General features: G+C 37.2%; 1 protein-coding gene across 2 annotated transcripts in view; it reads right to left on the minus strand.

Annotated features, from left to right (window-relative positions):
* Positions 1 to 13,737, minus strand: part of REV3L (REV3 like, DNA directed polymerase zeta catalytic subunit) — a 123,337-nt gene that overhangs the window by 33,923 nt on the left and 75,677 nt on the right. For both annotated transcript variants that reach the window (XM_065633062.1, XM_065633063.1), the window contains 5 exons: positions 7,077 to 11,274; positions 5,718 to 6,700; positions 5,048 to 5,130; positions 3,882 to 4,007; positions 2,121 to 2,313 (listed from right to left, as the gene is read on the minus strand). In XM_065633062.1, coding sequence (XP_065489134.1) covers positions 2,121 to 2,313; positions 3,882 to 4,007; positions 5,048 to 5,130; positions 5,718 to 6,700; positions 7,077 to 11,274 — 5,583 coding nt within the window. The remainder of the gene's footprint in view (positions 1 to 2,120; positions 2,314 to 3,881; positions 4,008 to 5,047; positions 5,131 to 5,717; positions 6,701 to 7,076; positions 11,275 to 13,737) is intronic.

Consider the following 13,737-nt stretch of genomic DNA (forward strand, 5'->3'; position numbering starts at 1 on the left):
ATTTTACATGTACACAAGTGCAGGTATTAGAAAATTAGTTTTGAGTAAGAAATATTAAAGAATGATATGACAGCTCACGCAGCGTTTTAATGGAAAAATATATACTTTAATTGCTAGCTTGGCATAGTGCTTTGCAAAATGCTTTGAAGAATGAAAATGCTACATAACATAGCATAGTTCTTTTTTCAGCGCACTTCTTAACAAACACTGTTAAGCTACTAATAGAAATGGAAAAACACAAGCAACTGCTCACTTACTGCACGTTAAGAGTGTCTAGATTGATAATGTGTGAATAATAGCTAAATTTGTATGCACAGGACCTCAGCACTTGCTTTCTGTTTACAAAGTCCCTCTTTAAATGAATAATATGCAACACATACTCTGTCTTTTCATTTTCTCTATACAACAGATAGTAATATCTCTAATTAAGGCAACAATCTGGAGTTTTTAAAAGGCATTCTATTCTGACACGTTCTTAAAATATTGAGAATTAAAAAAGTGTGCTTTCAGAAATAAAATGAGTACTGTAACTTACAAAGCAATAATAATATAAAAAGGGGGGGGGAAATGATGTATCTCAATGTCAAGTCACTCCACAGAGAACTCAAAAGGTTCTAGACAAGAAAATATTGACAGCACGCAACTATTAAAGCAAGGAACGTCACAATAACATTTAAACATATAATTTTATTTCACTAACAAAACCAGATCAGAACCTTTGGTTTTTCAAAACATTGGACCTCTTTACAGAGAGCTTTTTCTTGATAATTTATCAGTGGCACACACCTAGGGAGCAGTTGTGGCTATACTGTGGAAAATCTCAATACGGTAATGGAGATAATTTTTTAAAAGGTGGTAACAAGCATACAGTAATATAGAATAAACTTCGCCGAGAATAATAACAGCTTAGCTTAACATGATATAACATCTACAATGCTTTGAAAAATAAAGTGGTAAAAGAAGGAGCTGTTGCCTTAATGCTAAATTTATTTTTGGTAGGTTTTCACCCACACTTAATTTTAGACAGTATTTTGTGGTTTAATTCACATTCACAAAGCCAAAGAAACCCTGAAAGAAAGAGAACTTTTTAAAATTTTTTGTTTGTTTGTTTTACTAGCCTAAACCAGTGGTACTCAACCTTTAACAGCTGGAGAGCCACTTCTTTATTAAAAGGAGTTGTAGAGCACCATAAAAATCAAGTATCAACACTGTGGTTTTTTTTTTTTTTCCCCATCATGACACTTCAATGTGCGGTGATGCTGCCTCAACATCATCACATATTGATACATCACGACATGATACATCAGCATCCTTTCTCCCAGCAGCATTCTGTCTTCAGCCCCTTCTGGCTGCTAGGAAGGAGTGGGGTGGAGGGGTAGAAGGGGCAAAAGGGCGAGTTTCTCCCCATTCTGCCCCACGGCTGCTGGGCGGGAGGTGATCTCTACTCTTACCTGTGGGGGGATCCCAGCAGCTCCTTTTCTTTCCCCCTATGGGAGGGGGAACTTCAGCGACTCCCACTCTGCTGGTCCATTTGCTCAGTGCTCCCCGCGCTGCCTGATAGAGTGGAGCGCCGATCAGACGCCTACATTGCGAGAGCCGCCTGTAGGGCCATGAAGAGCCACATCCGGCTCTAGAGCCACAGGTTGAGTATCACTGGTCTAAACAAAGCCAAAAAGGTACAATAGAATAAGGGTCCCTGTTTGGATCCTAAGAGGATCAGATAAAACCACAAAAATAACCCTTAAGTAAAATATAAAACATACTGTCTTGCTTTTAACATTTTCTACTTGTAGCTATCCAGCAACTTGAGTAGGAAACTAAAGGCAGGTTTTCCTCTTTATACTTTTAGAACGCTGCAGGAGCTTGTCCACAAGTATGCAAACATAGATACTTTGCACATGTGTATGTTATTTGTGGTTTACAGCCCTTGCAGTAGTTCTTCAGAAGATATAAGCAGGAAAACTCTATGTTTCGTATGGCCATTCATCCAACAGTCAACAAGACAAAATTAAATGAGCTAAATAGTAATACAGATACTCGATTATATTTTGCTTGCTACTGTTTGATTACTATGAAATAAGCATTTTTGTAAAATATGTTAAGAAAAAAGAAATAAGAACCTTGGCTTGAGAGTGTCCTGTTGCTATCAATCACTATAGCACCAGTGATTTCTTTTTTATCAGTATTTGGCAGTGCTGCGTCTGATGAGATGCAATAGAATAAAGCACAGATCGGATCAAACTCTGGGTCTGGTTCCAAATCTCGTCTGGTTCGAGCATGTAACTCCATACTGATGAGGGTAAGGTGTTGGACCTACCAACAAATAAATACAACAAATTAGTATGTTTTGGAGCTTTCTTCCAAAAACTAAAGAAGAGATTATTAGTGCAAATGAACTCATTGCAGACTTTTACATGATTATATTACATTGTAACTAAGAGGTCACACCTGAAAACTGATAGAAGTGATTGAACATGCATCTCTGGATCTCGCTTTTTTGCAAAAAGCATTATCTTAAAAAAAAGATTAATCACTTAATGCATTTTTGTACTTAATTATTAAAATTCAATACTTGTTTCTGGGTACTATCTTCTTCTACCAAAAGCAGAAAATACAAACAAACAGAAATGCTCAATTTATACAACTGTAAGTTCCTGTAATATTTTCAAAGAGCTTTGCATATTGAGCTGAATTAAGTTTCTGGACTGATTCAGAACAAAGAATCACTGTTGGTCTTTTATTTCCTTTCCCTCCCTCACCGAAGATGTGCAAACAAGCATGAAGACTAAGTCACTTATAGGAAGATATGGAGTATTATTTAAGTTTCCCTTCACTTGCATTAATGAACTACCACATCATGTTGATAAAGATTTTTGCAGAATAGTTTGCATTTGAGAAAATGCTAATCCCTGTGTATTGTATGGGTTTGACTCTACGATAAATACTGTAGCATTTAATATTGTTTCAATGCAATGTTATTGCTCTGTTATGGACTAATGGGCCAGTTGGAGGGATTACAAGGGAAAAACAACGAATATTTCTGAGTGTGTAAGCTGCCCTGGGGCAGCCTGATTTCCTCTAGATTTGTATCTTAAATCATTACAGCCATCACCAAAATGAAATTTTACTATCAAAGCTCTGCTCTACTTCCTGCAAAATCACTAGTTTCTAGTGGCTTCTCCTATGTCATCTACTCAGCACATAAAACTTCTTTCTCCCCATGTCATCTGTAAATTGGTTAATGGCTGATTCCAAGCTGTGGCTGTGGTGACTGACTGGGAGCACGCACATGCTGGCTGGCCAATTAGCAGCCCAACACAGTTGGACTGTATTCACATTGCAGCCCTTTCTCCAGCACCAAATTTGATCCCCCCTCCCAGACCAACCACTCATCTACATCAAATATGTAGAGACACTCTTTGAGACATGTACCATTTTGTTAAATGTAGTAGAAACCGGCCAACACGTTCAGAAGGGAACATGTAGCGATACTGGGAAAGCCCGACTGAATTATGCCAGATGTCTTGTTTCTTAATGAAACAGGACATGATAGTTAAGCTCAACTAGTTTTTCCAGCAATGTTTTTATATAAAATGTAACTATTTCTTCCTTCTGATCTTTTCCTTATTCTTGTTTTTTAAAGGAAGGTTTACCACCTTCTCAACAAAAATACTATGAAATTTAGTTCAATATTATTAAATGAAGGCACTTGGACATCAAACTGAAACTAGTAGAGCAACGACTTAAAGCTGCAGGCATCACACACTGATTAATTTTAAGTCAGGCAGAGACCAAGGAGGAAAAGACTTTTAAATTATGCTGTTATAAAACTAGTCTGATAAACGTATCATTTTGTAAAACAACATGTAACAGTAAGATACCTCATGTAAAGACTTTGCTTCCTGCAGGTTTTCCACACTGACTTTAAAACCGTAAGTGTTATTTAAAGATGGTCCTTCAATCTGAGACGTCTCTTTCTTTGGAGCGCCAAGGGCAGCAAATTGATTCTTATTGAGAGGGGAAAAAAAGCAAAAAAAAAAAAAGCAAAGTATAATACTGAAAAAACTACAGGTTGCTAAATTCATATGCAATATTAAATATAAATTTATCAATGAAAATGCAAATGCTACACTACAATTGCTAAAAAAAAAAAGCTTTCATTACCTCCTCATGTCATTTTTCAAAAGGGAAACAACAGTTCTGTCTTTCTGCCTTTTAGGAATAAGTTTAATGAAATCTCATAGTAAAGCAAGAGGCAGTTTGAAATACTTAAAAAAACCCCAGAACAACAATCCCCCAAACCCACACGTATTTTCTTTCTTAGAAGCCTGAGGACAGGGGAACCAGCAAATCCCTATTTTCTTTTGACCGACAATTCATCAAAACCCTCTTCAGCCACTACTTTTCAAGGCACTGAATTAAGGGTACACACTTACGTACCCACTTGAACTGAGTGAATACCAGTATGTTGAGAACAAAAGAAAAGACTATTGGGTGATTTTGGTCATGCACCCAGTCCACCCACTCAGTTTCAAATATGGGGAGCACTAACACTACTTAGGGAAAACACGGAGTCTGATGCCATTCATTGCCTACGTTATTTTCAGAAAACACTTAGAACCTTGTCTGAAAACTAATACACGCACACAATTATACATGTCTGTGTATATATACAAAGACAGAATTATAGGTCTGTGTATATATACACACATATATATACATAAAATGGACACCACAATAAAACTTTAAAAGGATGTTGTACCTAAAAGAGCAAACCAACATCCTTACACAGTGTATCTTTAGTGTTTAATTAGTGAAACACTACCCTAAAACACAGAACAAACTCTCAATATCCAACATTTTCTCCCCGCTCTGCAAACTAAACTGATTTCCCAACTTTAAGTGTACACTGATTCTACAGCAATTGCATCCTACCATTTCAAACGCATTTTCTAGATTTTAACAGCAAAAGAAAAAAACAACACAGAATAGAAATGTGTGTGTGTAGCATAATAAAAATACATCCGCACATAAAATCTTAATTTACCTTCATTTGTGTGGTTAGAAGTATCCTTCGAAGACCATCAGTATTATTTCCCTTCTTGTGGCTCAGTTTCTGGGCTTTTGCTTCTGTAAACATACATGAGTGCAAAACAGCTTAGCCTCAATAATATGGTCTAGACATTAAACAACATGCTGGAGGCATTTGGTTAACATTATAAACAAGTATTATATATATAAGCAAATAAAACTTTATTCTCTGTCCAATCCAAAGCACAACTATTACAATTTGATATTTACAGACATGTGGGAATGTATAGTACAAGGCCAGTAAGTTCACATACCTCACGTGATTATCATCTTGAACATTGCAACGTTACCCACACATTTATGTTTGGACAAATACAAGCAATATAACCAACAAGATTTCAAAATCCCCCAAATAAGCTATACTTTAAAATTAAGTTTCTAATCAGCACTTCAGATAATAGAGATCATCAGGAAGCAAAAGGGTGTTCTGCTTCTAGGCTATTTTCATAATTCAATAGTTACTTTAACAATAACGCACAGGCCTTTTCCTTTCCAAAACTAGTTTTAAACATATTTTCATGGACGGAGATGTAACTATTTTCTCATGATGTCAAAAGAAATATAATTATCTTATAATATTCAGAAAATATTTTTTGTGTGACACGAGAATCACTTAATGGATTTACCTGTGGATAAAGGAGTAAAACCAAGAACTTCAGGTACTCCATCATGATTTTTTCTCTGCACAATGGGTGTACTATGTAGGCAAATGGATTCAGAATTTCCAAGATCTTCATTAACTGGAAATGGAGATATGTCAAAGGATGTCCTAATATCCTCTTGGGTGGATGGAGAGTTTTGTGCACTTCCAACAGGTACTACATCATTTCCTTCCACAGAAGACAAAATAATATCCTGACTTTCCCACTCTGTGTCTTCTAAATTGGACTGCTTGGGATCTGGAGATGCTACTTGCTGCCAAGGAGGAAGTACTGGAGAATCTGGTGAACTGTAATTGACATAATAATCTTCATCCTCCTCCTCCTTATCATGTTCTAGTGTTGAAGTAATAAGTGTCTTGCTTTCAGATGGACTTTTATTAGGGTTTATGTCATTTTCAGTATTTATAGAAGTTCCTATAGTGCTTATGGACTTATCACGTGTTTCCTTGGTTTGTGTTTTTGTAGTTTCTGCCACAGAAGCAGGAGAATTCTTTGTAGGCACAAGAGGTCTTTCATCTTCCAGGCTAGATAAATTTAAATCTTTAGCTGCTTTTACTACTTCTGTAGACTTCTCTTCAGACAATACTGTAGAGCTGAAACTCTCAGTTGCGTTTTTCAGCTCAGCAGGATGATTCTTAGGCAATTTCTTGAAATGTTCATACTCTTCTTTGGCATGAAGCCATATCTGAACTTGCTGTTGGCTTGGAGCACACTTGCATGGCATTATGACTATTTTTTTATCTTCACTAGTTTTATGGCTATTGCTTTCTCTTTTATTAACAGTAGAGTGACCATAACGTGAAGGAGATCCTGGTCTAGGACCTTCTGTCATGGCTGAAAATGCAGTCTTCCAGAGTCGTAGTCCTTCTAACGAGAAGTCCCCCTCAAACTCAAGCAGGTCATTCGGAAGTCTAGTTTCCACTGTGAGAACCCGTCCTCCAATCTCCCTGTGAAGAAAATAGTTTGAATTATTGTTTCGCTCTAAACTGCACAGCAGGCAAGTCCTCAAGATGATATGCAAGCAGTCCTGCTGACTAGTTTTCTCACTATGCAATTCCTTTGGGCAGTATCTTTCTTTTATGAACCAAACAGGCACATTCCTACTTACTACAATAATATCAAGCAACAAAAAAAGCAAAATGTCACGAATGAAAATGGGTATTTGTGGAGGAAGTACAGTAATTTTCAACTTCAAATGTATATTTATCAGATGGGATCTTTCATGCATCTGTGCCACATAACAGCATAAAATTCTTTACAGGAATAAATTAAATTTAATATAATCACAAGCATATGTAAACAGAAATGCATTTAACACAGTACCTTGGCTTTTCTGGAGCATCTGAAGGATTGCTGCAAAATGGTTCCTGATAAATCGTTTCTGCCAGATCATGATCGAGCAAAGTTGCCATGATTTCTTCACGACTGGGTGGGGACATGAGAGGCTTAAGAATGTGAGCAGTACGGGGTGTAAAACTTCCGTTCTTTGATTGTGAGGGAGAACTAGTTGATCTTGGTGAACTATCTGGAGTTGGAGTTAATGCCTCATTGTTTCTCGAAACATATAATTCTAAATCCTCAGAGGCTGCATCTATAAGTTCACCATCAGGAGATGACAATATGGATGTACAAGAGGTATTAACTGAATCAAGTGGTTGACAGGGTTCAAAAGTGGTTTCTTTGCTAATGTGGTTTTGAAGCCAGTCTGAGCTGGCTGGCTGAGAAAGGTTAAGAAATCTCTCTTTATTTACCGTATTCCTACTCAATTTGAATTTTTCATTTAAACATACCTCAGTTGCTTGCATACAAGAGGTACCAGAACTAGATCTAGAAGTTGAAGGTTGAACATTTTTCCGCCATTGGCTATGGCAGTGGTTCTCATTATTATCCAGTGAGGTTTTGTCAAAAAGCTCAGGGCTCAGGGAACCAGACCTTATCCATTTACTTGTGCTTGAAGAATGCTGCTTTTCTTCCTCAGATTTTTGGTCATTATGACACAGAAAGTCATTTTCTGTTGTTTGTCCAGAACCAAGATCTTGAACTGCATCACTCAAGAATTTCTGGGGCAAGTTTTGATCTGCTGGGACAAACTGGCTTGCAGAATAAAAACTGCAAAATCCAGTTTGCCCTATAGTATTAATATCAAAGTTGTAGTTGTGGTCTGGAGACAAGCTGTCTTCAAGTGAGTAGCAGCTTTCAAAACCAGGGTCTGAAAAAAAAATGGGGCTGTCATCAGACACAGGGTGATCAACGCGACTAGTGATCTGCTGGCTTAAAGACTCCATTTTTGAAAGTTTTGGTGTTTTTTCTTTAGGCTTTGTATTCCTGGGAGCACGTGATTTTCTTGGCGATGTGACTGACCGTGACCTTTTGATTGCTTTATTCTGTTCAAGAGGGCACGGTACACTCCTGCTCAGCTGTGTTTTAGCCGGTAATGGTTTCTGTGCAATGTTTGCATTCTGAGCTTTCTGCTGTCTTTTCTGAAGCAACTCTTTCAAAACAGCGAGGCCAGACTGTCCTTCACTGAATGCTGATGGAGCTACTATAGTCCTGTTTTTATACTGGGAGATGGGTTTTGGTTGCATGGTTGTTTCTGACTGAGACTTTTGTTTGACTGTTTCAGGTTTAAAACGTGACATATCCAAAATAAATCCTCTCTGGTTTTGATCCCAATTTAACTGTTTCACTGGACTCTTCAAAGACGTTACAAAACAGTTCTTAGGCAACTGAAGTGGCCCAGGGCTTTCCTCAGACGACTTAAGAATAGAAGAACAAGGATCAGAATGCTTGGATGCCTCTGGTAAACAAAAAACTCGCTGTTGATTATTGTCTTTACAATGTAAATAGTTCGTGGCATGTAAGTGATCCATCTTCACTGTGTCCAAAGAGTCATGAGCTTCATTTAATTTGCCAGCTGGTGGTAAATATCTGTTTTGCAAATTTTTTCTCTCTTCTGCTTTTGCTGAAATTTTATCTTTAGAGATGTGTGCATTCTGCATTACCTGAGTTGAGTGACTAGATGGATCAAATATGTTTTGAATGAGAGCAGATTCCTTCATTCTAAATATAGCACTTTGAGTCCTGGGCCTTTGAGAGCTCGTTTTTGGTACTTCCCTTCCAGATGTTACAGGAGTAGATGCGAGAGATGAATGAGAGTCTTCTCGTGGAGCAGGTAAACACTGTGCTTCTACAGGCTTATCAATTTCCATCAATGAATGAAAGCAGCCTGCTGAATTACCATGTGCATCAGCTGCCGCAGGGAGCTGTGCCGATGGTAGATATCCTGCTGAATAGCCAGGAAGAGGACTGTCTTTCCGGTTATGAAGTGGCTGTGAGTTGACAGAGTTGTAAGAAATCTCAGGCAGATCTTGATGTTTCAGCACAAACTTTACTTCAGCAGCAGAGTGAGTATTTCCTTTTTCATCTTTAAACACAACGGTCTTTCTTGAGGACGCTTTTTCAGCCGTTTTTTTTCTTTGTTTTGTTCTAGGTTTCTTCTTTCCATCATCTGCTGTTTTATCAGCCTGACTAATCTTTTTCTTTTTCTTGGTAGATACAGTGGGGCTGGCAAATTTCTTTTTACATTTCTTAACCTGAGTTTTTGCTCGACTATTTTTTCCTACACTAGAATTAACAGTCTTGCTGTTGTACATATTGGGCCCCCTACTAAATAAAGCTTCTCTGTCCAAGTTGGTCAAGATTTCTTCTGCTTTTGGATCAGTGGGAGACCAGCAGCGAGGTGGAGATGTGTTAACTGGGCTTGTGCTTCTCTCAGAAAGAAAACCTAACTTAGACATAACATCACTATAGTTATAGTCACAGTCTTCAGCTTCAGCATTGTAGGATGGTGAAGGAGGAGAAAGAATTGTATGAGTTCTTTTTCTGAAAGATAAAGTTCTTTTAATATTTTTACTACCTGTTTTTTGTGGTTTTCCAGCTTTTTTCTTGGTTGACTTATGTTTTGCTTTCCTTTTCTGACTTTTCTTTGGCGTTAGTGGATAAATAGGATATTTGGTTGCAGGAGAATCAGGAACTTTTGGCCAAAAGTCTTTTAAAGGTGCAAGCTTTTTATATAAGTTCATCTTTTCCTCTGTGAGTACTACTCTTTCCTCACTAGAATCTACTTTCCCTAGTTTAACAAGCATATTTTTTCTCCCTCTAAATCTATTGATGATAATATATTTAATAATAACAGGTGGCAATTTTTTAGAAAGTTTTCTTCGCTTTCGAGACTTCTGAGACCCATCCAAACTTTCGACACTTTCTATTGGTTGAGGTAGATTAATTTTTGAGTTGTGTGCGACAAAGCTTGATTCACTGTCTTCAGTCTCATAATTTACCTTCCGTTTTGTTCGGAGCGTATATTTATTCCCACATAATCCAAATGACTGCTCAGTTTCAAGAGATCCATCTGCAAACTGGCAGTCAGTATAATTAGCAGTACTTGTAGGCATTTTGCTTTCAAAAGCCTCAAGAGGAACTTGAACTAAGTCACTAGGTAAAGCACTATCCTTATCAGGAATGTTACTACAAGCATTACCTTGTGTATAGCAGCTTTCCTTCACTGATGCAACATCATTTACACTTGCAGGCTCCTGATGATTGATAAAACTATGTTTTTTCTTACTCAGCTTCAATCTGGACTGTTTGTTGCCTTGCTGTAATTTATATGTCACAGGAGCTAACTTCTGTGGTCGACTGAGACAATTAGAAAGAACAACACTGGGAAAGAACATATAATGTGCTGCTTGTTGACTGAGGCTTGGCTTTTCTGCCTTATGCTCCTGAAACTCTTCATATCTAATTTTAAGCTTATTAAGGCCACCTTCATCAGTGTTATTTTCAAGTGAATGTACCACAGTTCGACTGCCTCCTGAACAAGACACCAATTCACAACTTTCTGTAACTGTTGCTGGAAAAAAACTATTTATACTTGCATTGCTGGGTTTTTCATTGATTTCAGAGGACATTTTACCTTTGGAGTGGCTCAAATCGGAAAAGTTAAATAAGTTTTTACTCAACATGCTGTCACCAATGTGGCGGCCCACATGCATAAAAGAGACATCCTTTTCAGACTTTCTGATGCTAGTATACTTCCTACTAGGTATCTGTCTGCTCACTGATGAAATATCATCTTCATACTCAAAAATATTATTTTCACATGAAGGAACAGGGAGAGTATCTTTCTTGTTACTCTCTTTGTGAGAGTTTTCTGCATGGGTGCTATTGCTGAATGGAGTCGGGTACTTTGCTGCATAAGTGCTTTCTTTTGTAAGAGCATGGACTGAAAGTTCAGGTCTTGTTTCTGTGTTTGGTTGCGAAAGGTCTTCTACTAAATCTTCATTATTCAAAACATGGCTAGAAAGGGCACTTGTGTGTTTACACTGAAAAGTAATTTTAGCAGATGAGGGGGGTTCTAGTGTAGCAGCATCTTTGTGAAAAATTGAGGTCTTTACAGACATTTTGCTTGTTGCAATGACGGAGGAGTGAGTTCGAGAACTTTCATTATTCAAAGGATTGTCTGAAATGGAAGACAAGCAATTTTATTCTAGTTTTCCTGTAAAAAAATAACCTAAGGCATTAACCATTTTAATGACATTTTCCTGAAAGCCCTCCCATGCAAAGAATAAATAGAACTCTCCTAAATCACACTGCATTTACAATCATGACAACTACAGACCCTGAGTACAAGTTGCTTTATCAAAATCACGTCATCAGTACATTTGAGTCTCGGCCGTTCTGTCAGTTACTCCTAAATGGTAGGCTTGCATACAATTGGCAAAGCTTTCATGCTGTTTTTCTGAAAAGAATGCTTCTAAAATCACTTTCAGATAACTAAACACAAACAGATTGATTTCTAGAAAAACCTGTATCCTGTTTTGTCCCTGAGAAGAAAGAACAAAGAACTTATTTAGATTACTTTCCCCATATAGAAAAGTCATTCCACAGAAAGCTAAAGTACTATCTTACAACAATGGCAAGGTCTTTGTATTAACTCTCCCGTGTGCTAAGCGTAAGCAGTTTGCTGCAATTTTACAAAGCAGCGCAAACCACCACCCCTTCAGGTATCTATACAAGGAGCTCGCACCATTTAGTCAACATTTAGTTATGACTATGAATTCTATGCATTAACATTCCCACACAGATCTGCGACCAGCATGTACTACGGTAACTGTCCTGTGCAGACTCATCACATGGTATCTGGGGCAATTCCTCTCTCTTTCACTGATACTTTCACCACATTTACTGCAGGATAAGTGTGGACAGGCAGCTGGTAAGTTTCAAATTAACGAACAGTTTGCAGCAACTGTGTGCTTGCTCGTAACCACAATGAACACCAAGTAATTTGAAGGAGTTTATTCCTCTGCAAAGAGGCAGTTACCGCAGAGCTCCTGACACACAGCAATTAGTTAATGTGTCCACATCTTTAGCTGAAATGTTGAAGGGGGAGAGGAGTTACAAAAAATACTGTATGACCTGGAAGCACACGCTGCACACTGTGTACTACAGAGAGGATCCTTCGGGCCTTTACTGTAAGTCTCAACCAATTTGGGGATTATCTTAGATTCATGCTGCCTTCAACTTAGCAATTTATTTGTTGCTGGGTGAGAAAAATAAAAGGAAGTCTCAATCTGTTTCTAACAACATTTTCTAATGTATGCACAGAGTCCCTGAGCTGCAAAACACAGCTGAGAGATGCTGCATATGATTCTTTGAAGGTAGGAGTCTACACAAAGAATGAGGATGATTAACCGAAAACCAAGAAAATGGGAGTTTAGTGAAATGTCAAACACTTGGAAGATACCTGACTATTCAGATATAAAAATTGCAAAGATACTTGTCTGTCAGTCAGATGTTATAGATACAGATATGTGAGGATAAGCATTTTCTAATTGAGAGGAACTGGGCTGAGATCTGTTTTGAATTTACTGCAACTCTTACTATAAGAATTCGATGTAAAAAAAAAAAAAATCACAGTAATAAACTAATTCTAAGCTGACATACTTCTTCTGCATGTGATATTTCATATACTTAAGATATTATAAAATTTAAACAATAATTTAAGATACAGTCTCATTAGCCAGAAGCATCCTTTTTCACATTAGATTACAAAGTACTGCAAATAAGGAAATTATGTATATTTTGCAAACCAAATCATGTTAGTGATACATCAAGTCATGTATTAACCCTACCACTATACCTATAAAAGCAAAGGAAAAAGCAAACTATGCTTTAAACACAGAACACAAAATAATAGCTGTGGCTGTCTACGTAATAAGATCATATAGCTCACTTTCTCTAACACAGAATTGCTAATAGATATATTTAAGACATACTTTATATACTAATAGATGATGTTTGTTATTTTTGTCAAGTTGCTTTGAGAGACAAACTATTACAGGCATTTTGTAAACGATTACATTCCTGCCCCGAAGAGCAAATGCAATAATAGGAAATTAGGTACATGCATGAGCACAAACAAGATTTTACATTAACCAGTTTGTACTACGGACTAAGAAGCTTCTGTACAAAGTGATGTTAACCACAAACTTGAAATTTTAAAGGCATTGAAGTATGACTAATACAACATGTCTAAACAAAGAACAACAATTACTGTTGATTACACCAAGAACAAAAGTGAATCTAATACTGAGGAAACCCTGGATAAAGATATATATTTTTCCCCACAAGATCCATACATTTTATATTGTTTTGCTCAACAGAATTTTATAAATGTGGAAAGTATGTAGATTGTCTAATGAAACAAATAATATTTTATATTTGCCTAACCTCAAAGTGTGCTTTCTATTAACTAAGGTTATTTTGATCAAAGACAGCAGTTTATAAAGAGATGGCAAGAGATATCTCTACAGATTAATTTAATTTGTATAGATTTAGAATGGCAGCTTCTTCTGCATCAGCTTTGCCACTGCATAGTTTTAACTCATGCAGTCCCAAGATGTGAACATGCAAACAGCTGAAT

This window comes from Caloenas nicobarica, chromosome 3 (assembly GCF_036013445.1).
Source record: "Caloenas nicobarica isolate bCalNic1 chromosome 3, bCalNic1.hap1, whole genome shotgun sequence".
NCBI lineage: Eukaryota > Metazoa > Chordata > Aves > Columbiformes > Columbidae > Caloenas > Caloenas nicobarica.